Raw genomic sequence first — 26,363 nt, 5'->3', positions numbered from 1 at the left:
CTCTTAAATCATTTGTAGCTACTAATCCTCGTTATAGATATATACTTTGCCTTAGTACTAGAGTTTTCTATCTTTTTCTTCTACTCCGCTAGGTATCACTAGTCTAAGGGCTACTTGATATTATACCTCGTTAATCCTTTCTTCTCGAAAGATTATATAATATTCTAGGAACGAGTCGAGTAGATCATTATCTACGGGTATCTACATTTTATAGTATAGCGTTCTATCTATTCGTTCCTTAAATAATAGTAGCGTTATTTCTGTTTGTCCTTTCGTATAATCCGTTTATCGACTTAAGGCGTCCGCTTGTACGTTCTCTTTGCCCTTCTTGTAGTAGATCTCAAAGTTGAATTCCGCGAGGAATTCTGCCTATCGTATTTGCCGTCCGTTAAGCTCTTTCGTCGTTATAAAGTACCGTAAATTCTTATAATCTGTGTATACTTGTACTAGTTCGATCGTACTACTAAGGTATAGTCGCTACTCCTTAAAAGCTTTGACAATCGTAAGTAGTTCCTTATTATAGATTAGATAATTGAGACGTAGTCTATCGAGCTTCTTTGAAAAGAAGGCTATAGGATATAGCTTCCCTTATTCGTCTCGTTATCCTAACTGTCCTCCGATAGCATAGTCTAAAGCGTCCGTTTCTACCTTGAATAGCTTCTTAGGGTCTAGTAGTACTAGTACTAGATCCTCGGTAATAGCGTTACGAATCTATATAAATGCTTACTTATATTACTCTTCCTATTAGAACTTAGTATTCTTCTTAGTAAATTCGTATAATAGTCATATAATCGCTCTAAAGTTTCTAATGAATATCCGGTAGAAGTTTATAAACCCAATGAAACTTTGTACTTCTATAATTGACGTCGGTTATAGCTAGTTCTTGATAGCTTTAACCTTTAAAGATTCTATCCGGATTTGTCCTAGGGATATCTTATATCCTAAAAACACTATCTTCTTAATGTGGAATTCGCTCTTTTCCTTATTAACTGATAGCTTGTACGTATATAACGCGTCTAGTACTACTCTTATATATTTCCGGTGTTCGTTTATCGTCTTAGAGAAGATAAGTATATTATCGAGATAATATACTGTAAATTTGTCGAGAAAGGGGTAGATAGCTTGATCAATTAGGGCTTAGAACGTTGCCAGCGCGTTCGTAAGTCCGAATGGTATGACGAGGTACTTATAGTAGCTATAGGGTATCCTAAAGGCCGTTTTCTACTTATTACCTTCTTTGATCTATATATAGTTATAGGCCGATGGCAAGTCAAGACGTATAAAATATTAGGCTCCTACTAACTAATCTTAGAGCTATAAGATTAGTAGTAATAGGTATCAATTTTTTATAGTCTATTCGTTAAGTTACCGATAGTTGACGTATAACTATAGCTTTCCGTCTTTCTTAGGCATAAATAGGATTAGGTAGTCTACTAGCGATGTCGATAGGCAGATATATCCTCTTCGAAGGTTCTCCTCTAGATACCGCTTAAGTTCTTTGTTTTACGTCTAGCTTATATAGTAGATCTTAAAGAACTTTAGTCGTGCTCCTTCCTTAAGCTTAATCTTATGATCCTATAGGCTATATTCTAGTAATCCTTCTAGATGTTTTGGTTCGAATGCTAGATGTCCTTCGTACTCCTTCGGTACTTCCTTAGTTTTATCTTGTTTCTTGGTTTTCTAATAGTATACGAATTTGGTTCTATCTATAGCGATACTAGCGATTTCTTCTATCTTGATCTACTATTCTAGTTATAGTATTCTATATATGTTAACGGAGAGAACAACTATTAGCGGTTCGGCTCGTTCCTCCTATCATAGTGTTGATGTCGTTATACTGCTTTTTCTAGAGTCTGTAGTGGTCTGCCTACTACTGCCTATCTCTTGCGGTAGATCCGTAGGATATATCTTTCCCTAGACATCGTCCTTTCGCGATCCTTACGCGCTCCCTATCATACTAGTCAAATACGACTCTATCTAGGGTTATAGGTAGCTACCATTCTTCTAGCTAATATCTAGGTTATAATCTTTATACTATAGTAATCCTAATATTATATCTTTATTATTACCTATGTCTATAATATTAAATATAATTACTATAATCTTTCCTACTATAATAATGTCGATCGGTTTGGTCTCCTTATATACCTATTACGTCGGAAATAGCCCTTTGACTATACTATACTTCCGCTTTATTCTCTAGGGTATCTATAGCTAATTTACAAGTATCGGCAAAATCAGGTTTATCTCTACTCTACTATCTATTAGTACAAGCATTTTATATTGCTTCCATTATACTATTATCTATAGTCGCTTATCTTGCCATCGTCATCTAGAGATTACGGCGATTTCCTATATTTCTACTAGGAAGTCTCAATATAGTGGTCTCTTATACTAGTTCCTCCTATACTACACTACCACTTGCTACTATACGGGCGTTAATAGTTTTCAGGCCCCTCGAAGGGCCCTAACCTATTTCCTAGGTTAGTGTTAACCTCTTCGATTGTTCGGCTGATAGCGGCTTCGTCAATCGTGCTCATTTCCGCGAGCCATTAAGTACTTATAGCTTCCTACCATTAGGTCCGTTCTACTTTCCATTATATACGCTATAGCTTTATCTAAAGCTCCCAAATTCGCGATTTCTTTTCATCTACGTAATAAAGACAATCGTTACTCTAGTATAAGTCCTATATATCTTATCCTATTCCGTAGTACCTAGGCTAGGCTTGTCTTGGAACTACCGTAATACCTTCTAGGCTTCGGGCTTCGATCTTCTAGAGTAATTTGGCCGCTCTGTTTCCTACGTTATAGACCTATTCTATAGGGCGTAAACTTCCGTCCCTGTTTTCCTATCGGGTCGGCTAGTGATTGTTTTCGAATTTGTTACGAAAGTAGTATCGGCATTCGTATACTATATACTAGAACTAGGGCACTTGTACGTATACCTTGTATCGAGGGTATAGTTATATAGCGTCGCCTAGAAGATATTAGAATTCTTTTCCGAATCCTTCCTACTATATATAGACTATAGGTACCCTAATACTAAGGTAGGAATATTTCTTCTAATAGCTTTCCTATATATGTTTATCTTTTCTACGGTTTATATATATAAACTAGTACTCGGGGTTCTATATATTATGGCTAAGTTGCTAATTGTCAAAGTGCTTAGTATAACTATTAGGTCTATTATACGTCATAGGTTATTCCCCTTTAATAGTCTCTATAATATATTGGAGTTCCCTTATCTCATTCCTAAGCTCTTCGCTCTACTAAGTGAATCGAGTTAGGCATTTATCTCATTTATATAACTCCGTATTAAGCTAGAAAACTTCGTTATAGTACCATTTGATCTGTTCCTAAAGGAACAGGATATTCGGTCCGGGTCGGTCGACTCCTTAGGTGTTAGTTATTTACAATCTATCCTACCTCTATATAACTATAAAACCCTATTACCTTAAGGCTAGGAGAATCGAAATCGGTAGTGTATACTCTCCTACTATATCCTATTCGGTAATACCTATCTCTAGGTCTATAGTAACTAGTTCGGAGTATAGCGTCTATTTATCTTTGCCGTTATTATCGTATTTAAGATTGTCTATATCGCTATCCCTATCTTTGTAGCTTGTAGCCGCTACTTTAGTAATATCCTTAGTAATTTTGTTGATAATTATAATTTCCTTTCTAGAGACTAGTTTCTAGTCTTTCTTTAGGCTTTGACATTCTTACTTATAGTGTCCTTTTTTTCTATAGTTATAATAGGTAGCGTTAGACTTATCTTTAGACGTCTTCTTTTTATCCTACTTCTATATTATATCTATATCTATAGCTCTAGGATATATCTTATATAAGGTACTAATATACGTTCGCTTTTTCTTATTATTAGCCTTAACTATAGTTCCGTTCATTTGACCTCATTTCTATTATTCCTATATATAGAGCTAATCGTCGATTCTAATAGCCTATATAATATATTCGTCTAGAGTTTTAGGCTAATTATACTTATATAGCTTATCTTTAACCTTTTCCTTTAAGCCGTTATAGAATAGTTATATTAATGCCTTATCGTTAAGCTAAGACTTAAGTATATCCTATCTAAACTATATAATATAGGAGGCTATTAACTTAGTCTATTGGAGATTAATAAGCCTTTCTTACATGTAAATCTTCTTATCTTTATCGCTAAAAACCTTCTAAAGCTCTTCTTCAAAACGGTCGTAAGATCGAAAGACTACCTACATAAACATATCTTAGTTATCCTCGTCTTCCTTAGTAAGATAGTCATTCTATATAGGTTCGAACTATCTAAGTGCCTTACCCTCTAATCTCGTAGCTATATAGAGGACTTTAGCTTTGTCGTTCGGAAACTTGTTATCATTAAGCCGGAAGTAGGATCAGAGGTTTATTAGGAACCCTATAAGATCCTCCTTAGTTCCTCTGTATTTGCTAGGTGGTTCGATCTTGATATGGCTTGCTTTGGTAGTCTCGAGCGCCTTAATTTTGGTATAGGCCTCGTTAACTAGTTTCTACGAGTGCTTTTCGCTATTCTCGAGTTCCTTGATTCGAGCTTAAGTAGCCTTATCTCTCTAGTCTAACTCCTAGATTCGCTACTAGAGTTAACTAAGCTAGGTAAGTAGCTATTCGGCTATGATACTAGTAGCTATATCGATATCGAGGTCAAAGTCACCTCCGTTCTAAACCATGATAGAACAAAGGGAGTAATAGCAACGTATGATAAACCTAACTTAGACTTCTTCTAAAAGGGTTTAGACGAAGGTAAGTGATATGGGACAAGTATACAGGTCGTCTAAGGGATTCGGTAAAGCCAAAGGGTTTATAATAATAGAGTTATCTCTTATAGTAGTACGATGCTATTAGGAGTATTATAATTATGAGTTACTATTACTGGTAAACTCTAGAGTCTACTATAACGAGTGACTATCTATATATATATATAACCCTGGTAATTACTCCTGATTACGGTGATCGTGAGTGATTATATGGTAGTGATCACCCTGATTACTGGTGAGTGTAGTGATTATAGCGCTTCTTATGTTGTGATTGGTCCCTCCGTTCCTTCGGCTTGATTGGTCTGTCTGTGCCGGTGGCCTAGGCGGCATCTATATGTATATTTCTGTGATAAATAGGCACTATTAAGGTATACTACCCTTTGGTAATAATAGTAGTAATAGTAATAGATATTATATATGTAAATTAATATATAATATTACTATAAATATATAAAGCTACTTAGACTTTAAGATTAAGAAGGACGATATTAGCTAGTTTAATCCTTCTTTTCCTAACCTATAATCCCTAGGTATTATTAACGATAGAAAGAACCTAGTATTTACCGATGTCTACTACTTTGCTAACTATATTAAAACCTTCCTAGAAAGTAATCCCTATAGAAGCGTTAAGACGTAGATTTTATCCTACTTTTAAACTCTTCTTAGTAGCCTAGTAATCATTTAGTAGATTAATAAATTAAACGGCACTATATATAGGTAACTATATGATTAAGGACTTCGATCTATTATAGAACGACTATAGGAACGCTTTATATTAGATACTATAACTACTACCTATAAATTTAACGAAAGTCGCTTACATTTAAAGAATATTACAAAGGACAAGTAGGTACTTAGCTTCTTTATATAAAAGATACTCCGTTAGGTATACTTAATACGTATACTTAACGAATGTAACGATAATTAGTAAGGAGTTATAATTTAAGTCTAATCTATAATAGACCTCTATGTCAAATAATACCTAGATCCCCCCTAGCGACACTCCTCTCTTAGAAACTATATATATTATATCAAGTAGTCTCGATCTATTGTTCTAGCAGCTACTCTTGACCGCTACCTATACCTATAGAAAAGGCTATTCCTAGACGGTAAACTAGAGCCTTATAGGAATGAAAATTACGGTCCTTTTAAGCCCTTAAACGCTAACCAATAGCGACAATTTGGCTACCAAAATGATAGACCATTTAGGAACGACATATATAACTATAGATTTGATCGTAACCACAGAAATGACCGCTACTACAAAGGAACCCGCCATGACTAAGGCAATCGCAAGTAGTAAGAAGGAAATCGAGATAATAAGTTCCGTAAGGACGATCGCTAGCGAAAGGACTATTACGACCGTACGTACTTTGCCAAGGAAGCTAGCTCTAGCTCTAAGTCGAATCAAGTTAACGATTATTCGGCTATTAGTATCCCTAAATCTAGATCCAAATCTTTGGATAGTAATACTAGTATCGTGTATATCGTTTTAGACTTGTAGCTTACCTACTATAAGTACTATAATGCCTTTAATTCCTAATTCGAAGTATGCTCTTATGTTAAATGGTACTATAGAAAAGGCCCTCTTCCTTCTATCTATAACTACAAAGCTAATCTTATAGATTTGGCCTACTATACCTATAGATTTTATAATGCTACCCTAGATTCGTAAAACGTACTTTTCTGGCACTTGAAGTCCTATTAGGAAGCGAAAGCTAGTAACGCTTACCGCCCTGTTAAAACTAGTAGCACTCTTACTAGCAAGTTAGAGGAGCTTACTATACCATTAGAAAAGGCGTACCAGGTATCGGATATAATAATAATATCACTAGAAAATACTATAATAGATATATACCAAGTTAAGGATGTACTAGTCAGGTGTATAGCTAACCTCTATAGATTACCTTTAGGTTATACCTATCTACGTGTTTAGGTATACTATAAACCAACTAACCGTGGCATTATAGAGATTTACCTAGATCCTAGCGCCAGTCGCTCTCTCATTAACTATACTTTCTTATAGCGATTAAACCACTAGATTAAGCGATATAAGGGTAAAGTCAAAGGCATAGGAAACGCTATATTAAGTCTTAACGAGTAGATGACGTTCGATATCTATCTACCAGGTATAGAAAATGGTATCCCTACCCTAGCTAAGTTTACCTATTCTATATAGGTTATTAACTCCCTAGCGCCGAATCTCCTGATAGGTAACGAATTCCTAGATTCCTATAACGCTAATATTGACTACTAGTGTAAGGAAGTCAATTTATAGTTATTTAACTTCTATATTCCTTTTTCTATATACGTATACTCTATACCCTATATATAGAAGGTCAAAATAACTAGGGAAATTACCCTCCTACCTAATCAACGGGCAATAGTACCTATCAAGTATAAGCCTCTCCTAACGGATCGCGCCTTTGTATTTAACTTAGCCTATATAGCCGTTTATAACTTTATAGTAGATACGAAGACTCCAAAAGTGGTACCTATTAAAAATACTATACGAGGAACGATCTATATCCTAAAGAGGCACCCTATTAGAAGGATCGAAGAAATAGAAGATAGTAACTATTTCGCCTATTCGTAGGAAATAGCTTTTAGCGCTGCTACGGTCGTAACTACCGCTGTAACGATAGCTACGCTAGCCGTAGTAACCGACGTTAACCCTACATTAATAATCGCTAATCACTATAATGTCATTCCTATCAATACCTCCTTTGATTTAAACAACTATATAGGAGTAATCCTCGAAGGTAGTTATATCCCTCTAAAGTAACTTACACCTATAATAATGTTTACTAACATTAAAAACGCGAATTCGAATACACCTATTAATAACTTTGTCTTCTAACTTACCTAGCACTCTAAGAGAATCTAACGGCTAGATATTTCGTCAAAAGCAATGCCTAGAGCTGCTAGCGATACTACTAGCAATAAGGAACACAAACCGTAAGTACTAGAGAAGCATTCTACCCTAGGATTAAGGATGTCTAGCTCCCTACCTAAGATTATTACTAATAACGGTATCTATATCTATATAGGCAACTTAGCCCTAGCTAGGAAGTTTGCCAACCTGGTTAACGAATTTCTATAACTCTAGAATGACAACGGTCTAATCGATATACCAAAGAGCGAATAGATGAAAGGGCTACTGGTAGAAGGCTAGTAACATTGGAAGATATACTCCTATATATACCTATTAAGCTAGAGGGATAGGGAAGTCCTAGATAAGACCTTCGACGTCCTCTATTAATAGGGAAAGATACGATTTACAAAAGAGGCTACGCCTTTCGCCTATCCTGTCTTCGTTATTTGGCGTAATATTAAGGGCATCGCCAAGGGTCGTATTGTCATTAATCTATATAGTTTGAACAAGGTTACTATCCTAGATAACTACCTATTGCTACTATAGTCAGAGATCATTATAGCCCTATATAAGAAGAAGTTCATTACGGCTATTAACACTATATCATTTTTCTATCAATTTGGTATATATCTATAGCATTATAATAGGTTTATACTAATTAGTCTATATAGTTTAGAACAACTAACTATAGCATTTATAGGTTACTATAATTTGCCTATATATATATAACGGTTTATAGATTAGCTATTATAACCGTTTTCTACCTACTATCGCGCGTTTATTAATAACATCATTATCTTCTTAGATATAGCCAAAGATCACGTACGCCATTTAAGGACTATCTTTAGCCTGTTCGAGAAGAAGAATATTGCCATTTCTCCTACTAAATCCTATATCAGATACCTGGATATAGAACTCCTTAGCTTTCAGGTAGATAGTCTTGGCCTTACTAATACGGCCTAGCGTATCGAAGCGTTTAAATAACTATCCTTTCTATATATGTTAAAGGCATTAGAACAATATTTAGGCGCTACCAGATTCCTACGGCATTTGATTCTATACTATATAAAGATCGCTAAACCACTATAAAAACGCAAGACTAAATTACTAGCATAAGGGCATAAGTCTAGCAGTTTAGAAGTTGGTAACCGTACCAAACGAATAGGCTATTATAGCTATACTTCTTTCGAACCGACTAAGCAAGAAAAGGCGTCTTTTTTAGCCCTGTAAGAGGCTATCTATCGTAAGAACCTAACTATCCTATACCACTTTAATCCTAGCAAATAGCTATATATTTAACTAGATAGCTGTTTAGAGTGTAGATTTAGCGTTATAGTCTTCTATACTTACGACAAATATAATTAACACCTAGGTATACCTATCCTAGCTAACTAAATACTACTAGTCATATTCCTAAGCCGCCTATTAATAAAGGCTAAGATATTATATAGGCCCTCTAAACAAGAAGTCGCTTATCTAGTATAGGCAATTCGCAAACTACGTATAATAGTCTATTTAGCACGTATACTAGTCATTATATTAACTAACCACGCCGCTATATACAGAATTATAGAATAAACTAACCTAGATACGAGCTCTACCGACTACACTAACCGCCGCCTAATCAACGCGTCTATTTACCTATTATAATATAACCTTAAGGTCTACCATCTTCCTAGAAGGCTTAACTTTATACCAGACGCCTTAAGAAGATTAAGTACGCTAGGGGACCCCAAACCGTCTAAACGCTCTAATAGATTAGCTATACTTAACGACGTATAGTTTGCCTTTGCCAAAGCACGGATAGATCCTGACCTTAAGGCAAAGTTCGTTAGTAGCTATAAAACTGATGCCAAATATACCTATATCATTAAGGACCTTAAAACCAAGTATACGGATAGAGCTATCGACGATAAGGGTATTGCTATCTTTTCGTACCACGGGCTACTGTTCGTCTTAATCAACGAGCTCCTCTATCACATTTGCCTAGATGGCACTTATACATTATATATACTAGCAAGCCTTATATAATATATCCTTAGCTTGGCCTATAATAAGAAGTATTACTTTAGAACTAATAAGATGATATATAACTTGTATAGTATTGTAATCGATAGAAAAACTAGGTAAGTAAAGGACTATATAAAACACTATCCTATTTATCAAGTTAATGCTACGGATTGTAACCTTCCTATAGGTAACTACTAGCTAATCTACCTATCGGATACGCTACTAATGTAGGTAATTGCTATCAACTTTATAGTAGCGCTACTATTAGTTACGTCAGCCGGAACGCTATAGTACTTAGATAGGTATAATAAATTTGATTCAATGATAATAATATCTTATAAGTCGTCTAAACGAACACTCCTTATACTAGGCCACTCTAGCTATACTACTATAAACTAGGGCTACGTACTAATATGACAATTGCTCCTATCTAACTAGGGAGTACTAATAGCCGTCATATCTGACCGCGATTACAAATTTACTTCCGAACTATAGACAGGTATATAGAAGGCACTAGGTACAAAGCTATTAATGACAACTATATACTACCTATAAGGAGATGGTCTTATAGAGCAAAAGAACCAGACTATAGAAATTTCTCTATACTTCTTTGTATACGAGAAACCAGATAACGATTAGACCGCTATATTTCTATAGCTTTAGTAGTATTTAAATAGCTCCTATACTACCTCTATTAGAGTATCGCTATATAAGCTACTATACGGTTTCAAACCCGCCAGACCATTAGAAGCGCTAACTACGCCGTCATCAAATATAGTATAAGATATCCTAGTCCTATACAAATATCTATACTAGGATACCTAGATAGTAATAGATTTTATAGTAGCTCGAGCCAAATACAGATATAACACTAGCCACCGTGACATCAAGTTTAAGCTAGGTAACCAAGTATATTTATACCTATACTATAGCTACTATCTATTAGGTCGACCATCGTATAAGTTATCCTAATAGTATATAAGCCCGTTTAAAATCATTAAACGCATTAGCTATCTAGTATATTACTTATAATTACTACCTAATATAGATATATACCTAGTAATATCTATAGCCTATTTATTACCTATACCTCCTAAAACCAACCTATATAACCATATCATACTACCTACTAGCCCTATTAAAGATAGCTATACCAATAGTAGGCTAGAATCTAGCAACAAATATAAAGTCAAGCGCATTTAGGACTACAAGCTTATATATAGTAAATATAAGTATCTTATCAAATAGAAAGGACTCGGCTACAAATATAACGTCTAGAAAACTAACTTCTAACTATACTATATACGTAAGATAGTAAACAAATACTAGGCTCGTCAAGGAGGGTAACTAACTACCTTAAAGATACACCTAGAGGTAGGCATAGCTAGAAAAGCCACGTCAAAGACTCGCCTAGAGGCGGGTATAGCTAGAAAAGCTACGTTAAAGACTCGCCTAGAGGTAGGCGCGGCTAGAAAATGCCTATATAGAACGAGTATAGACTAGAACAATATATAAGATACCATAGTGGTAGTATAATACCACTATTTGTAACTAGGATATTTACGTAGAAAGAGAGCTTAAATTGGGAGCTATTTAGAGCCTGTAGTACGGGTACTGCGTTTTCTTTTCTGGGCGGGGGACTTGATGTAGTACGTGTCCGTGGACACGTCTATCATATAAGGTTAGATTAGTAAGCCCTGTGGATGCCTGCAAACGGTGGGTTCTTTGTGCCCATCTTCTTCTTATACAGAGCCATAGGGCCAGCAAACGTTGATAGAGGACATCGATCTTTGAACTATTTTGACTACTATAACCAGACCTCCATCATACGTATTGGAGGAAGCTCTTGGTTGCAGGTGCTGAGCCTGGCCTGGACAAACTCTGGGAGAGGCGGCAGAGGACGGCCATTTAAGTGCCGAGGATCAGTAGAGACCGATGATCGCTGTTCTTCGTATGTCCTACACAGCCCCTATCTCTTCGTTAAGTGGTGTCCCATCGGTCGTGGCTCCCGTGAGCTCGCACCTTTACGCGTCGGGGACCATATACGCCACCCTAGTGTATTGTCTCTCATTGATCGGCAAGATGGTCAGAGCTGGAGTGTATATACACCTATAATTTGGTGGAGTAATTGAGCTGGATGGATGGGCGGAATTGTCCAGCGTAACTCCAAAGAGAGGGGAAAAATTGTCTTCTGCTCGACCTGTCCGGCGTTGTCCATCACTACTCGTGTGATTTGCTTTGGGATCGGCATCTGGGACTCAGAACTTGGGATCTTCCAACATAACAGAGGGGCTTTGAGCACTCAAGATCGCAAGAGAATGACTGGGCGATCCGCGGAGCTATGTTCGGTATACTCAAGCCACGTTTGAAATGAGCAAAGTTCGTTTCAGATCTGACAATCTCGGCCCGAAACGGAACCAGACCGAACCGAATCAGATCCATTGATGGATCTACCCGGCCTGACCTTGTCGTTGCTGTCGGCGTCGCGGTGCTATGTACATACATACATTCGTGCGTACATATGTTTTGTTGTCCATACATATGGCGCCAAGGGTCCCGAGAGCGCGGCCGAGCTTAGATCCCAGCGGCGTGCCATGCATGTCGCACTTGTCACTTTAATAAATGGTGTTTGGTGTAATGTATTACTGTACTCACAGGAGTATTGCATATCTTGTTAGTGTGTGATCCGTAAACATGGTACCCTCCTGTGTGTGCGAAGTACTGTATGTATGTGTGATAAGCTGAGAGTGAAAGCGAGTCTGGCGTTGCGAAAACGCGAATCTCACGAGCTTGTGTTCAGAGTTTCTATTCCTACCTGTTCCTGGAAACATCTAGGCTCCACTTGAGAAGCCCGTACGACAGTATGGATCACATGGTGTGTACACTACAGAACTAGCGGAAAAAAGAAAACAGGAGCCGCAGAAATAGCAGCTCTCTGGCATCAAAGGCCTCATCTCACCGACGCCTAGGCAACGTACAGATTCAGGTACACTACCCGTATACACCCATCTATTTTGAGCTACTATTAGCCGATCAACTGTCTTCTCAACTGTCATGTGGACTGACCTGGTTTCGTAATCAGCTAGCACACGTACCGGCATCAGTGGAGGTAGCTTAGTGTATGGATGTAAGGGATTATGTAATTACATACAAACTGGTACATTACAGTGGAGAGCAAACCCATGGCATAATTGCCTAGGTACACCTTACTATGAGTAGATTGCCCGACTTGCGAGACATGTCTGGGCGAAGAGCAGCGTTGTCGTCGTCATTTCAAGCCAGCAAAGGAGGAAAGAAAAGTCGCCTTTCGAGAGTGTTTCCTTTTTTTTTTCACTTTCTCTATCTCTTTCCCTCCCTTTCCCTGTGTCCAACGTGCGTGCATTGATTGACCGAGATGGTGGCTCTGCTGCCCACCCATTTCCGCGTCGGCGGTGCTGATCATCGGCCCCAACCCCTTCACTATTCCCACAAACCGAAAATTTCACTGCCCCCGACCGACTACCGAGGTGCTGCATACTTCCCCGGTCCTGTAAGTGACGGCTCTTTCCTCGATGCATCAACGATTGATTCATCTATGATTGCGGCGACCCGATCAACACTGACTTCAGATCGAAATGCAATTAATAGTACGGAACAATAATTAGATACAAGAATCGAAGGACTCAATCCTCTCCCTAATTAAATCTCTACTCGACCCGCACAACACCACTTATTAGGCCTTCCAAACCTTGCCCTTGCCCTTGCCCTTGCCCTTGCACCCGCCCGTGGTCCTGTTGGTCAGGGCCTCGACGACGCCGTCGTAGGCGGGGTGCTTGGAAAAGTCCTCGAACCAGAGCAGGGGGGCGCCTTCGCCGGGGAAGGTGGCAGGGACCCAGCTGAAGGGGTCATAGAAGTCCCAGATCTCCACGCCAATGCAGCCGCGAACCTGGACGCAAGCGCCGACGACCTATCAAAGAGAAGGAACAAAGGTTAGCATCGATCAAGAGCAATCTGACTGGGCACCGTCAAAAGGGGGGGTTTGGGTGGAAGAACAAGAGGGAAGATAAAAAAAATACTAAAATAAACTCACGTTCTTGTACGCCTCCCTCTGCTGGGCGAGGTTGGTGGCGTTGGCTGGGGTGGAGAGGCGGATGTCGAGCTCGGTCAGGGCGACTTCGACGCCGAGCTCGGTGAAGCCCTTGATGGCATCGATGTGCTCGTCGAGGGTCGGGTGGCTCTCGGTGACCAGGTGGGCCTGCAGGCCGACGCCGTCGATGCGGATGCCGGCGTCCCTGAGCATCTTGACGATGCGCTTGGCGCCCTCGGTCTTGGCGCTGGGGGACTCGAGGTTGTAGTCGTTGTAGTAGAGCTTGGCGTGGGGGTCGACCTTGGCGGCCGTCTCGAAGGCCAGCTTGATGTAGTCCTCGCCGAGCACGTTGTAGAAGACGGACTCGCGGTAGGTGCCGTCCTCGTTCAGGGCCTCGTTGACGACGTCCCAGGCGTAGCACTTGCCCTTGTAGTAGCCGGCCACGTGGGTGATGTGGTTGACAATGACCTGGCGCAGCTCCTCGGGCGTCCACTCGGTCGACTCGACCCAAGGGGCGAGCTGGCTGTGCCAGACGAGCGCGTGGCACCGCTGCATGAAACCGTGCTTCCGGGCCAGGTTCGTCACGATGTCGCCCTCGGTGAAGTTGAACACGCCGCGCTCGGGCTCAGTAAACAGCCACTAGAATGAGTCAAGAACTGGTGAGCAACGAGGCGGCCTTCTCGGGGCGAGAGCAGGTCTAGGATTAAAAAGCGAGCGCAGGCAGGAGGTCTCATGTCGAACCTTTTGGCCGTTGGTCGGGGTCGTCAGGCCGAACTCGCCCGACTTCCACATGATCTGGTCGTACTGGGCGTACTTGTCCTCGTAGCCGGCGCGCTCACGCTGGCCGGGAGAGTCGGTGGCAGAGCCGAAGTACTTGAGGCCGGCCTGCTTGGCGAGGGTGTGGAGCCCGGTATGGGGGCCGTGGCCCTTGCCCTTGCCGGCCATGCCCAGGGGCAAGGCGGCGAGGAAGAGGAGAGACGAGGAGAGACGCATCTTGATTTTGACTCTTTCTTTGACGGGCTCGATCCTCGGGTGCAGGCCTGTACCGTACTCGTGGCGCGAGGTGGGGGAGGATGCTTGACGAGAGCAAACCCGAGAGAGCGGCGAGCAGAGCGGCCCTATTTAATCACAAGGATCGCGCTCTGCAGGGCCGCGGTCCGCAATCCCCCATCCTCGCAGCGTACGGAGATTCCGGGGAATCTCCGCTGTGATGCTGGCGTCGATGCTACCTGGCCCGGGCGAGACGTTCCCCTCCCGCTTCCAGAACCCGGGGTTGTCACTTGTTGCGCCCCATGTGCGCGCCCGTGGCGGGCTGCAGGGGCTCATTTCGTCAAGGCGGGAGCTAACGTTGCTGCAATTCAGCCGCCACCACTTAGTCGCTGGCCGAGCCTTCCAACCCGGCTTCCACCGCGTCCCTCAAGAGAGACCGTCGCCGGATAAAATGGAAGGTCGTATTTTGCCGAGACGCAGCATTAGCACTACACAGCAACTTGGCAATGTTTGTTGGTCGTGGTTCCGTTGGCGGTCTGAGAACGAGCTGCAGAAACCAAAACAAAACAGTTGGTCAGTCCGCGTGAGCAAGCTGTTGACTTGAGGACACAATCTGGCCTTCGGGGAGCTACAGAATGCACGAGGTGCACGCCCAGAAACGGCTCTCCCTAACCATTCCGCAGTGGGTCCAAAAAGTAGAATGGTGAATCCAAAAGCGAAATTTGCAAGCAACCGAGTGCCCTGTTCTTGTTTTCTCCTTCTCTGGCCTTTGGGGCCCTTGACAAGCGGGGAATGCGGGGAAGGCTTGGAGAACAAGGTTCCTAAAGAGCGGGAGGAATCCGACTCCGCAGAGAGCACCGGACTAGCGGGCAGATTACGGAATACAGATTACTTCTAGTGCACCGGGTATGCGGCCGCGTAAACGAAATATTGGGTAATAAATCTAGCAACAACTTGGAGGGATGAGAAGGGTAGTCAGACATAGCTCATGGATGGACATCCGTTTAGTATAGCGCGAACACGGCGATGCGGGGCGTCTCCGCCAAAACCCTGCATTGAGGGACTGCCATCATGTTTTTTTGTCGAGGAATCAGCTCAGTCTTACAGGAAGAGTGCTGTGTAATTATAGTTAAACTTCATCCGTACTCCGCATCTACCCGACGCATTTGCGAAAACGGGGTTAGGGTTAACCATGTACGGCAATACAGAGTATGCGTGCAACAGCTGATGACATCATTGCCCTGAACACCAGCATGATGTCATGTATTACTACAAGCGCGCAAAAGGTATCCAAATCCGGGCCATGGCGTCACCCGCCAACCTCGTTATTAACTAGCCCTGGAATATGCCATCGGTTTTTTTCTTTCGATAACTCGCATCCTTTGCCATTGAACCTGGGAGGATTTAAGATTTTGCCAAATCACATTAACAACACTTCCTGATCAGTGTAGTACAGACTAATACCCGCTGTACCGTTTCATAAACACCTCCTCCACACAACACATCACCTCTCTTCTCAACATAACACCACCAAAATCGCTTCGCAATGCTCACATCACGGTTTCCGGTGCGAGGTGCGCCTGTTGTCCGCTCAGCGTCGCTTCGCGCGGCGCGGCGAACGGGATGCCGCTTCCAGTCTTCATCATCCGCATATTCCTCTACACCCGGCGGGACAAGCTCCTCCTCCTCATCTCACTTCGTATCGGGCGTCGTGGGCGGCGTAGCGGGAGCGGGACTCCTTTATGGTATCTACCTCATGACACCGACCGGCAAGATGGCGCGCAACATCAACGCAGCAGCCAAGGAAGCCGACAACAAGTATCAGCAAGCAGCGGCCACGCTACGAGACAAGACGCCGTCCACCGACGAGGCGGTAGACAAGCTCAAACAGTTCTGCTACTCGTATGTGATTTGGATACCGGGGGGCCGCCAGTACATCGACACGGCATTCAATGACCTCGCCGCCATCCGGGAGAGCCACGCCGAAGAAGTGGACAAGATTGTGAGCGAGACGTACAGGGAGTTCCAGGACGTGGCCCGGGCGGGGCTGAGTCTCGAGTCGGCCTCCAAGGCATACGACGCGCTGGTCAACCTGGCCAAGAAGATTGCCAGCCTCAGCGGCAGTGCGGCGGACCAGATCCTCGAGCGCCACCCGCAGCTCAACGACAAGGTAGGCGGGTCGATCAGGGAGCTGAAGGAGATGGGCGCACAGTACGGGCCCGAGGCCCGGAAGCTGGTCGATGAGACGTGGTCCCAGGTCAACGACGTGCTGTCGAGGGGTTTCTCGGCCGAGAACGCGGATAAGGTGCGCAAGATCATGCAGGAGCGAATTCAGCAGGTGCGCAAGGCGGGCGACGAGTTCTGGGACAAGAGCCTCGAGCAGGCCAAGCCTTACCTCGACAAGAGCCCCAAGCTGAGGGAGCTGGTCACCAACAATCGCGACGTCCTCAAGCAAGGGGACGTGGCAGGGCTGTTCAAGCAGCTCAAGAGCCTGGGCGAGGGCGGCGACGCGGCCAAGGTGGAGGAGTACGTCAAGCAGGCGGTCGACAAGGCGAAGGATAAGGGTTCCGAGGCGGCGGGCGGGAGTACGGGACTTTCGGCGCTCGGGCAGTTCCTGGGCGCGTCATCCGACGACGCCGGGCGCAAGCTGCAGGATCACATTGGGCTGCTGAGCGAGGCCGTGAGCAAGCACTCTTCCGAGGCTAAGCAATTGCTGGACGAGACCAAGGACGACCTGTGCAAGCTGGTGGAGGAAAAGGCCAAGAAGGCACAGAAGATCGTCGAGGAAACAAAGAACGAGTCTTCCAAGGAGTAGTCGTGTCAGAGGAGATAGTTGTAATATTATATAAATTAGAGGAAGAAAAAAACCGCAGAGGCGCCCCGCACGCTGCTTCGATTGATTACTCGGTTCAGGTGCAGGTTGTTTCGGTGTTCCAGACTCGGCCCCGGCCTGGTTTCTCAGGTTTCTCGGGCCAGTTCCCGCTCCCGCACTCCCCGCGCCCCACTCCCCGCACCCTTTTACGACCGGCCGTCCCTTTTTAGCGGCACACTACCCAGGATGGGCTCCCTCCGGGCTTTCGAAGCAAGTCTACTCACTCACATGCAGATTCGATGGAAACCTGGAGCTCCGCATGGAGCACCTTCCATGACGACAACCTGACCTGCTGGTCGTGACTGCCTTATCTTTTCATCGATCCAATCAATTTATCTTGACAGTGAAACAGCATTTTGTAACAGAACAGCCCATTCTCACCTGTTTCTGCACTGCTGCCCTTTGTGCCTCCCGAGTTGATCTTTGCCCAAGCTGATCTTTGCCCAAGCTGATCTCACCACCCCGTTCCCCGTTTCAACACCCTGCTCTTTCCGAGAGAACAAAGTGCCGCCTCGATTTCTTCGCGTCAAGCGAACGAAAGTGGAACGCAATCGGTACCAGTGCTGCTAACCGACGAAAAAGATAAGGTAGGCAGGTAGGTACTCCCCAATGTGAGATTAATCGATCACATAACCAGATTAAGAACAAACAAAAAAAAGAGAGAGAGAGAGGAAATAGAAACAAAAAGGAAAGAGTAAAAAAAAAGAAAAACCGAAAACCAGATCACGATGGACGACAACGACCGCTACCTAACCATCTCGCCGCCGCCAACCCCCGCCTTCGACGACGGCGGCGGCAGCACCACCACCACCGACGGCTACCTGCGCGCCGCCCTCGAGGACATCGTGACCAACTACCCCCCGCGCAGCCGCTACCCGCAGGAGGCGCTGCACGGCCTGTGGAGCGGCCCGACGGGCGTCGCCTACCTGCTGCTGACCGTCTCGGCACGCCGCCCCGACCTGACGCTCCAGGGCCGCCCCGCCGCCGACTGGGCCCGCGCCTACCTCGGCCCCGGCGGCTCGCGCGGCCACAACCTCCGCCTGGGCTCGCACGGGTGCGGCATCGCCGACGAGAAGATGGCGTACGAGGCGGTGCGGTGCGCCGCGGCGGCGGCGGCGAGGGAAGGGGAGTCGTCGTCGTCGTCGCCGTCGTCGTCGTCGCCGTCGTCGTCGTCGCCGTCGTCGTCGTCATTGCCGGGGGGGCTACGTGACAGCGTCCGCCGCTTCGTGGCCGATTGCGCCGCGCAGGTGCTGGCCGTCGACGAGTACCCCGATGAGATGCTGTACGGGCGTGCCGGGGCGCTGTACCTGCTGCGCATGGTGCGCGCCTGGGTCGGGGAGGCGAGCCGCGAGCTGGTGGACCCGGCCATCGCCGAGATTTCCAACACCATCCTGAACCGCGGGCCCCGGTGGAGGTGGCACGGGCGCCGGTACCTAGGCGCCGTGCACGGGGACATCGGCATCGTCACCCAGCTGGTGCTGACGTCGCCCGAGCTCGCGGGGAGGCTGCAGCCCGTGCTGGAGCGGCTGCTGGACATGCAGCTGCCCGATGGGAACTGGCCCAGCTCCGAGGAGAGCGGCGCGCGCGGCAAGGGGCTGGTGCAGTTCTGCCACGGCGCGCCGGGCTTCGTGCTGTCGCTGACCGCGCTGCGCCCGCACTTCCCGGAGTTGCGCGACCGGATCGACGACGCCCTCAAGAGGGGGCGCGAGTGCATCCGAATGCAGGGGCTTTTGAAGAAGGAGCCGAGCTTGTGTCATGGGATATTCGGGAACGCCCTGTGGGTTTCTTCTCTGCGCAGCATTCCCCTGTTTCTTGCCTGATGAGATCGATCCCGTTATCAGCGCGCAGAAGGCACTAACAAGACAAACAAACAGAGCGCTGGCTCCGGGCCCGGAACGGGAGCGCTTTCTCGCCATCGCCACGCCCGAGAGCGTTACTCGCATGAAGCGCGCCGATCCCTCCGTCTTTGAGCGCGCTGACTACGGGCGCTCGTATGCGACCACGACCAGCTACGCGTCCTCGGCTGTCTGGGCGTGGCTTGTATGGCGGGACGAAGAACCCAAGATGCTGGGATACAATGACATCTAATCCATGGAGGCGCCGAGGGAGAAGATGACGGCATAATGGAATCTAAGGACGCAAGCGTTGCTAATTCATGTAATGAAGGTGGACCCACGGAGTGCGAATGTCATTGCGCGATGAGAGTACGATTAAGTTAATTATCCAGGCTGCTGTTGTATTTAATTACTCCTCTAATCACTTTTCCATTTCCGCCGACCAAATTGCCCCGGCGGTGAACCATGCCTTGGTGTTAGCCTCGCTGAGCTGAACACCATCTGCTGCAGCTTCAATGGCTGTCGAGTCAAACGCCCAGATTGCTCGGTTGACTGCTGCGGCAGCTTGGCGCTTGTACCTTTGCTTTCATTGCCGATACTCCCAGCCTTAGAAAATAGCTGGTGTTTGCCGCGCGTGCAGACGGCTCGTCGTTCATTTGAGCGCCATGACTATTGATATGCTGCTTAATTAATTAAGTACTCAAGGTCGGGCGTCAGTAGCAGTGACGTTAGGTACGATAACATAGCTATGGATAGCCGACGTTATTCCTAAAAACAAATAGACATAAGGTTAGAATGGTGTTGTTGACCGACCTGTTAAGTTGTCAGGCTTATTTAGATCTAGTAATCAGCAAACTAAGAAACCATGGTCACTGTCGCATTTGCGAGGAAGGAAAGGCTGCTGAGCAACCGAAGTCCAAGGGGAGCGTCCGAATGAATCAAACCTCGAATGAGACAGCGGAGATGTTTCGAACGTTCCTCCACTTCCGAATCGTCTCGCTTCTGGAATCTGATCACCAGTAATTAGGTCCACGCCGCTCGTGCATCCTGTGAGCGCAGAGGATGGAACTGGAAGGTTTTTACAGCTTGGCCTGGAAGCTGTGGTCGGGATGTCGATATTTATATTATTATAATTGTATCAAGGCGCCCCTATGCATAACAAGCCCTGTCGTTGGTTTTGCTTGTGCACTCATGAAAACCAACCTCCTGTCGGTGAAGTATTCACGGGAAACCACGCAATTGCGCGGGAATGTTCACCAGTCCCGACAGTTGCAATGCATACCGGGCGTTCAGTGCATCCGTGAGGCGGGTTGATTGTTGGCCCAGGTGAACCCGAATCGATGCTGTTACCGATATGTGGAAGTTGTTACATTGCCCGATTTTGAGAGATGTTGGCGGTGGCCAAACCAATGCTAATAATTAATCATGTCTCTGGGCGGCGAATGTATGTAATTACTCAGTTGCAGCGACTGGGTCTGCGACCACAGCAACTGAATCCAGCCATGTGTCGAGTTTCTACCAACAAGGAAACCACCCTCCCTATCCTTTACTCCCTGTTTGGACTTCGTCCAACAATTCCCTGACCGTACTCATCTTGACAGGCTTCGTCAGGGACAAGTCCAACCCACTCGCGACGGCCTCATCCCCATTTACGTCGCTGCGCAGGCCCGTCAGTGCAACGATCCTGCTTGGAGGTACGCCGGCAGCGATCTCCAGCTACCGTATCTCCTTAGTGGCCTCGAAGCCGTTCACAACTGGCATGCTGATGTCCATGAACACTAGGCTGAAGCGCGCTGCTTGTTTCTCTAGAGATTTCTTGTACAACTGGACAGCATCGAGACCGTTGTTCGCCGTTGCGTACGCGTGATTACGCTTGCGAGCCATTTGTATGAGCAGCTTGAGGTTGATGGGGTTATCGTGTTATCGTCGACCAAGAGGAGATGATGGGCATTGGCGCATTTTTCTGGTGCCAGCATTCTTGTTTTTAAGGGGTCTGCTGACTCTTTTGAGAGCCCGGATAGGCAGGGCCGTTCAGGACTAGAGAACGTCGCAAGTGGGGGCGCGGAAGGTGAAGATTCGGGAGGCGATGATCGCACTTGTTCCTCGAGGCTCCGTGTCGGTAGTTCGATGACACCTAATATACCCTGGCTCCTCATCGCTCTATCGGATACTGTCGATATTGAGCCAGATTCCGGTTTCCCAGAATGGATCTCTCAGAGGGGACACTCGTCGATCGGGAAGGTGAACGTTCCGTGGGTGAATGGGCGATGGCGGCCAGTAGTTGCTCCTCCATGGGATTCGTGCCCAAGTCATCCCGCGGGGTCGTTGGCGGTGTTTCGGAAGCCCCTCTCTGGGGAGTAGCGAGTAACTGGCCAGACTGTGTCGACTCTTGAGACGAGAGCGATACCATATTCGGCCCCGACTGGCGTTCCGAGTTGTTAGAAGATGTCCCGTCAGTAATTAAAGTCATCTTTCCCATCAGCCTTGCCCAAGGCCAAACCCGGAGGACCGGGAGCCTGAAACGTAATGTGTTCCAATGCCCCGTCGTCTCGGAGAGGAGGCGATAGAGCGGGCAGCTCCTGCTTTGTGAAGCCGCTCAGGCCTCGTATGAGTTTCTCGGACCTGTCTCGCCTGTCTAATTCTCACGTTTTCGAGGTGGGACATGATGGCGGCGGCAATCTCATTCATGATATCGAAAAGGTGGTCGTTGTTGAAGTTGTTGAACTTGCTATCAACAACGCAGTAGCTTCCAAGCAGATAGCCCAGCGGGGAGACGAAGGGGACTTCCAGGTAGGAGGTGAAGTACGGATATTAATTAGTTGGTCACATATGGTCGGTCCTTGTAGTTGGGGTGTGCTTGAAATTATTGATGATATACCGGGTCCTGTTGGCGATCTCTTCGGGACCCGTCTTCACCCATTCTCCCGTCTCATCCAATGAAGGCCTTCATGGTGGCGGGACAGACACCCTCGCAGTTACGGAGCTTGCAGACGCCTATCGCGACCGTGTCAACCGGGTCGCACTTCATCTCGATAAACGAATGTGAGCGCGTCATCTCGCAGATGACATATTGATATTGCCGGTCGATGAGAGATACAAATGCCCGGTCGACGTTGAGAGGCAGGGCTCCCAATTGAGTAAGGGCATTGAGGATGGGATCAGTACGGATTACAGAGCGACGGCTTCACCGAGGTACAGTACCTTTCGCAGTCAGCTCTGTTTCGCTTGCCCAATCACACCCGTCGGTTGTCCGTGCACACCGCCGATCTCTCAAAGGGAAGGTGTGGATCCCGGCCGCTACATACACAAGAGTTCTTCCCTGCCAATCAAGCACAGTTCTCCCGATTCTATCCATAGCTCGTTCTCATGCTTGAGCACGTCACACCTACATACACTAACCCCTTTGGCTTTTGTACTGCAAGTACAACAGCGCAATAACTGGGGGAAATCATAGCCGGGGCTACGACATGACTAACGCTGGGTTCTCCCGAATTCGCATCTTGGCTTTGCTTTTTATTGCGCTGTCGCTAGGTCTGGTGGGCACACTACTCGTGACCCGTGATGACGCGCGTCTCGAGCCCTTGCCATTAGCACACGGGCGGCCAGATCCCAATGCTAGGCCCGCCATCAAGACGGCATCACCCCGCGAGACAAATATTAAAGAATGGAGCTTTGCGCCACCGCGGGTTCCCTGTGTTGGCCCAAGGGGATTAGTCCTGGGCTCAGAAGAGAACGATGACAATCTGCGTGAGAGCATCATCGATATCTGTAAGTTGACAAGCTAATTAATGAATTTATCGCCCTCCTTCACGAGATTTCAGTCTTTGACCGCTTATGGCAGCGTATCCGCGCCCATTTGTGGGCTCGCACGAAACTCTGGGCCTGGGTCAGACCTGGATGACAGCTGCGGAACGCTATGGACCGTACGGCTGGGAGGAGGAGAAGCCGTCTTACGACAGGATTAAAGTGGCTTGGAACTCGACAGATTGGGCAGCCTTGCAAGACCAATGCCTGGAGCGAAACGCCCGGAGATTCAAGGACACAACGCCGATACGTCCGACTGAGAGACGCTTCCGTATGCGCAAGCCGGGCGAGGAGGTGAGGCTGCCGGCTATCCATCCGCAAGCGGCTGAGCGCGTGCCCCGAACTGCCATTGTCTTCCGCGCTTTTGAAGGCTACAACTATACCAAGGAGGACTTGGTGAATCTTCGCGCGACCATCGCAGAGACAGCTCTGCGGTATGGTGGCGAGTACACCGCCTTCATACTCGTCGACGTCAAGAACAAGGAGCGGAATATCTTCTCCAGCGAAGCAAACTACCAGCGGGCTGTCAGGGAGCTGGTGCCCCCGGAATTCCAGGGCATGGCCGTCCTGTTCGACGAGACTCTGCTGCAAAGTTGGTATCCAAGAATCAAGTCGCACATCACCACGTACCAAGTAATGCAGCCCCTCCAGCTCTTCGGGTTGTTCTACCCGGAATTCGACCACTACTGGCAGCTAGAGCTAGACGTTCGATTCACGGGGCATGCAGGGCGCTATCTCGCGGCCATGTCGGATTTCGCGCGCGCGCAGCCTCGCAAGCAGTCGATAGAGCGGAGCACTTGGTTCTACATGCCCAGGGTCCACGGCAACTACTCGGACCTGTTCGCGGCCGTCAACGCGACCCTTGAGGGCGGGGGCGGCCTGGGGTGGGACATGAGAATCCAGGATTTTGAGCCCATCGGACCGCGGCCGCCCGTCGACGACCCCCGGGACGACAACTTCGAGTGGGGCGTCGGCGAAGAGGCCGACTTCATCGCCGTCGGCCCCTGTACGCACGTCCAGTATATGGTTGACTGGGCGTGGAGGTATTGGTACCAAGGGCTCAGAGCCGGCACAGGGACGCCGCGCTGGATGTGCCAGCCAGCCATGGGCCGCGCCAGCAGAACGCTGCTGCTCGCCGCGCACCACGCCCAAGCCGTCCAAGGTCTCGCCGTGCATTCCGAGGTTACTCTCCCGTCCTTTGCGCTCTGGCACGGCCTCAAGCTCGTTGCGCCGCCGCATCCGGTCTACCAGGATCCGCAGTGGCCTCTCGACAAGATGAACGAGATGTACAATGGGCCTGGCGACGTCGAATCGCACAAAAAGCCGGGCATGGTCGGCATGGCCAGAGGCGAGGCAATCTACCGAATCACGCCGCACGCCTACATCACCACGTCTGCGTCCTTCTGGTATTCGTCTGCTTTCCCGGACAAGATCTACGACGCGTGGCTTTCCCGCGGCTTCCGGGGCGGAAACGATAGCGATGACCTGCCGTATCTGCTCTGGAGGAGCGAGGATGGGAAGATCTATGCTCCCAACATGATGCTCCATCCGGTGAAAACGAACGAAAACCTGATAGACCTCCCGGCAGGACCGGGCCCGGTTGCGTATGCAGCTATGGGCGGCGTGGTCGTCTTCATTTTGGGCCTTGCCGCGGCCGGCCTCCGGTGGTGGAGGTTAAGGAGAAGCGGCCTATACACTCCGTTGAGAAGGTAAATCGTGGTTTAACGTCATGAAGCCATTGGCGGTGTATTACATAGAGGCTGATCAAGTACCTAAATATTAATAATAATACGCATTGATCTTCCAACTTTATTATCTTTTGCCCCTTGATGTTTATTCTGTCCATGACGAGCGAGAGCCGTACAAGGCGCATGACTGTCCCGGGCAATCTAACAACAAAAGAGAGTTGAAAGTGATAACGTACACTATCCAGAGACTACCTCGAGCAGGCTAAAACAGGGCAACGGATACTGGTTAGAGCAATGGCTCGTATAATAATTAGTTGCTCAACCTCGAAGGAAGAGCCCCCTTCACCATGTTCTAATTAGCTCGCTGTTTCTTGGGGGCCAGGGCATTACCTGAGTACACTACTCTTCTATTACAGGTATTAAATCAGGTTCCTCGGTATGGTAGGTAGGGGAGACAGTTCCGAAACGGACACAAGACATAGTATATGTTGCGGGCGCGCCTTAAACCGTCTTCATTGTCTTGAATTGACGCTAAGTGTTGAATGGTGTGACCGCTGAAGAGGCAAAGAGCTGCAGATCACGTCAACCGTGGTCTCGCAGACAGCCGTGTATGATGTATTGCCATTGCCCGGCACCTTATGACTATAGCTGCAAAAGATACAATGCCTTCCATGTCTAAGTAGTTGTATTAACCTTAGTTTATTGAAAACGCATGGGATCCATGAAGACTGTTCTGAGCGTGCGATTACTCGCAGGTGATCTTATAAGCTCTGTAGGGACGATCGGTCCAGAGGCACCCGGTAGTCTCTTTCCAGGACGGCCTCTCATCACCGCACAAGGGGTCCTGGAAAGCCGTCACTAATTATAACGATCCATCGGCATGATCAGCTTCTCTGTAGATATATGGCAGTCGGTTGGCGCGGCGTTTGTGGCGCCAACCAGAGCATGAAGAAGCGGCGATGAGGCTGGTGAGTTGCATCCTGTTTTGAACGTGTGCAGAGCAACAAAAGCGGGTGATGGTTGCTCCAGACACCGAAAGTGAAGATGGGATAAAGACGTTCTCGAGTACAGGCCAAGCGGCATCGGCTCTAAGGTGTATCTAATTACCCGCCAATTTCTGTCAAAACCGAACCCCTTCTACCCATGGCCGGTTGTGTTGGGGATCACCGACAATACGTGGGTAAAACACTATCTTTATGCCTGAATCTCGCAGACATGAGAATTGAGGAGGTGGCGGATGACGACCACGCGCTCCAGGCCGAAGATTTTCAGGAGACACTAAAACCGTGTTGAGGCACTAGACAACCCCAAGAATTAGCTCCAGATGGCGGTGAAGCCTTCGGTAGACCACTAGAACTCTCGCAGGCATCAAAGGGAGAAAGCTTAGTAATTTCCAACTGCAGGCTGCAGGGCTCTGTTTTGAGGGGGGAGGAAGG

At 46.8% G+C, this 26,363-nt stretch overlaps 6 protein-coding genes across 6 annotated transcripts; 3 read left to right on the top strand and 3 right to left on the bottom strand.

Moving 5' to 3' along the window:
- Positions 1 to 13,384: 13,384 nt before the first annotated feature.
- On the bottom strand, positions 13,385 to 14,731 carry P884DRAFT_277693 (glycoside hydrolase family 10 protein; the record flags this gene model as incomplete). Its single annotated transcript, XM_069443104.1, has 3 exons — positions 13,385 to 13,618; positions 13,742 to 14,377; positions 14,480 to 14,731. 3 exons carry the CDS (start codon positions 14,729 to 14,731, stop codon positions 13,385 to 13,387), a joined length of 1,122 nt encoding a protein of 373 aa, XP_069297637.1.
- A 1,543-nt stretch (positions 14,732 to 16,274) lies between these two features.
- P884DRAFT_200342 (uncharacterized protein) lies at positions 16,275 to 17,543 on the top strand (the record flags this gene model as incomplete). Its single annotated transcript, XM_069438291.1, has 1 exon — positions 16,275 to 17,543. One exon carries the CDS (start codon positions 16,275 to 16,277, stop codon positions 17,541 to 17,543), a length of 1,269 nt encoding a protein of 422 aa, XP_069297636.1.
- A 714-nt stretch (positions 17,544 to 18,257) lies between these two features.
- On the top strand, positions 18,258 to 19,875 carry P884DRAFT_243566 (uncharacterized protein). Its single transcript, XM_069440327.1, has 2 exons — positions 18,258 to 19,377; positions 19,475 to 19,875. The coding sequence occupies exons 1-2, from the start codon at positions 18,329 to 18,331 to the stop codon at positions 19,686 to 19,688; spliced, it is 1,263 nt and encodes a 420-aa protein (XP_069297635.1). The 5' UTR covers positions 18,258 to 18,328; the 3' UTR covers positions 19,689 to 19,875.
- A 1,099-nt stretch (positions 19,876 to 20,974) lies between these two features.
- P884DRAFT_299845 (uncharacterized protein) lies at positions 20,975 to 21,319 on the bottom strand (the record flags this gene model as incomplete). Its single annotated transcript, XM_069444713.1, has 2 exons — positions 20,975 to 21,092; positions 21,156 to 21,319. 2 exons carry the CDS (start codon positions 21,317 to 21,319, stop codon positions 20,975 to 20,977), a joined length of 282 nt encoding a protein of 93 aa, XP_069297634.1.
- Positions 21,320 to 22,364: 1,045 nt separating this feature from the next.
- P884DRAFT_307460 (uncharacterized protein) lies at positions 22,365 to 22,598 on the bottom strand (the record flags this gene model as incomplete). Its single annotated transcript, XM_069445133.1, has 1 exon — positions 22,365 to 22,598. A coding segment is annotated over one exon (234 nt), but the record flags the coding sequence as incomplete, so codon positions are not given.
- A 204-nt stretch (positions 22,599 to 22,802) lies between these two features.
- On the top strand, positions 22,803 to 25,033 carry P884DRAFT_243563 (uncharacterized protein). The gene is made up of 2 exons (XM_069440326.1): positions 22,803 to 23,203; positions 23,277 to 25,033. Exons 1-2 carry the CDS (start codon positions 22,903 to 22,905, stop codon positions 24,950 to 24,952), a joined length of 1,977 nt encoding a protein of 658 aa, XP_069297632.1. The 5' UTR covers positions 22,803 to 22,902; the 3' UTR covers positions 24,953 to 25,033.
- The last annotated feature ends 1,330 nt before the right edge of the window (positions 25,034 to 26,363 follow it).

Source organism: Thermothelomyces heterothallicus, assembly GCF_042370625.1.
Source record: "Thermothelomyces heterothallicus CBS 202.75 unplaced genomic scaffold P884_scaffold_11, whole genome shotgun sequence".
NCBI classification, from domain to species: Eukaryota; Fungi; Ascomycota; class Sordariomycetes; order Sordariales; family Chaetomiaceae; genus Thermothelomyces; species Thermothelomyces heterothallicus.
This window is presented reverse-complemented; position numbering and strand designations above follow the sequence as displayed.

Coding starts and splice junctions, on each gene's coding strand:
- P884DRAFT_243566 (XM_069440327.1), top strand. CDS start 18,329: ATGGACGACAACGACCGCTACCTAACCATCTCGCCGCCGCCAACCCCC. Junction 19,378..19,474: donor GGGATATTCGGGAACGCCCT/GTGGGTTTCTTC, acceptor ACAAACAAACAG/AGCGCTGGCTCCGGGCCCGG.
- P884DRAFT_243563 (XM_069440326.1), top strand. CDS start 22,903: ATGACTAACGCTGGGTTCTCCCGAATTCGCATCTTGGCTTTGCTTTTT. Junction 23,204..23,276: donor TGAGAGCATCATCGATATCT/GTAAGTTGACAA, acceptor CGCTTATGGCAG/CGTATCCGCGCCCATTTGTG.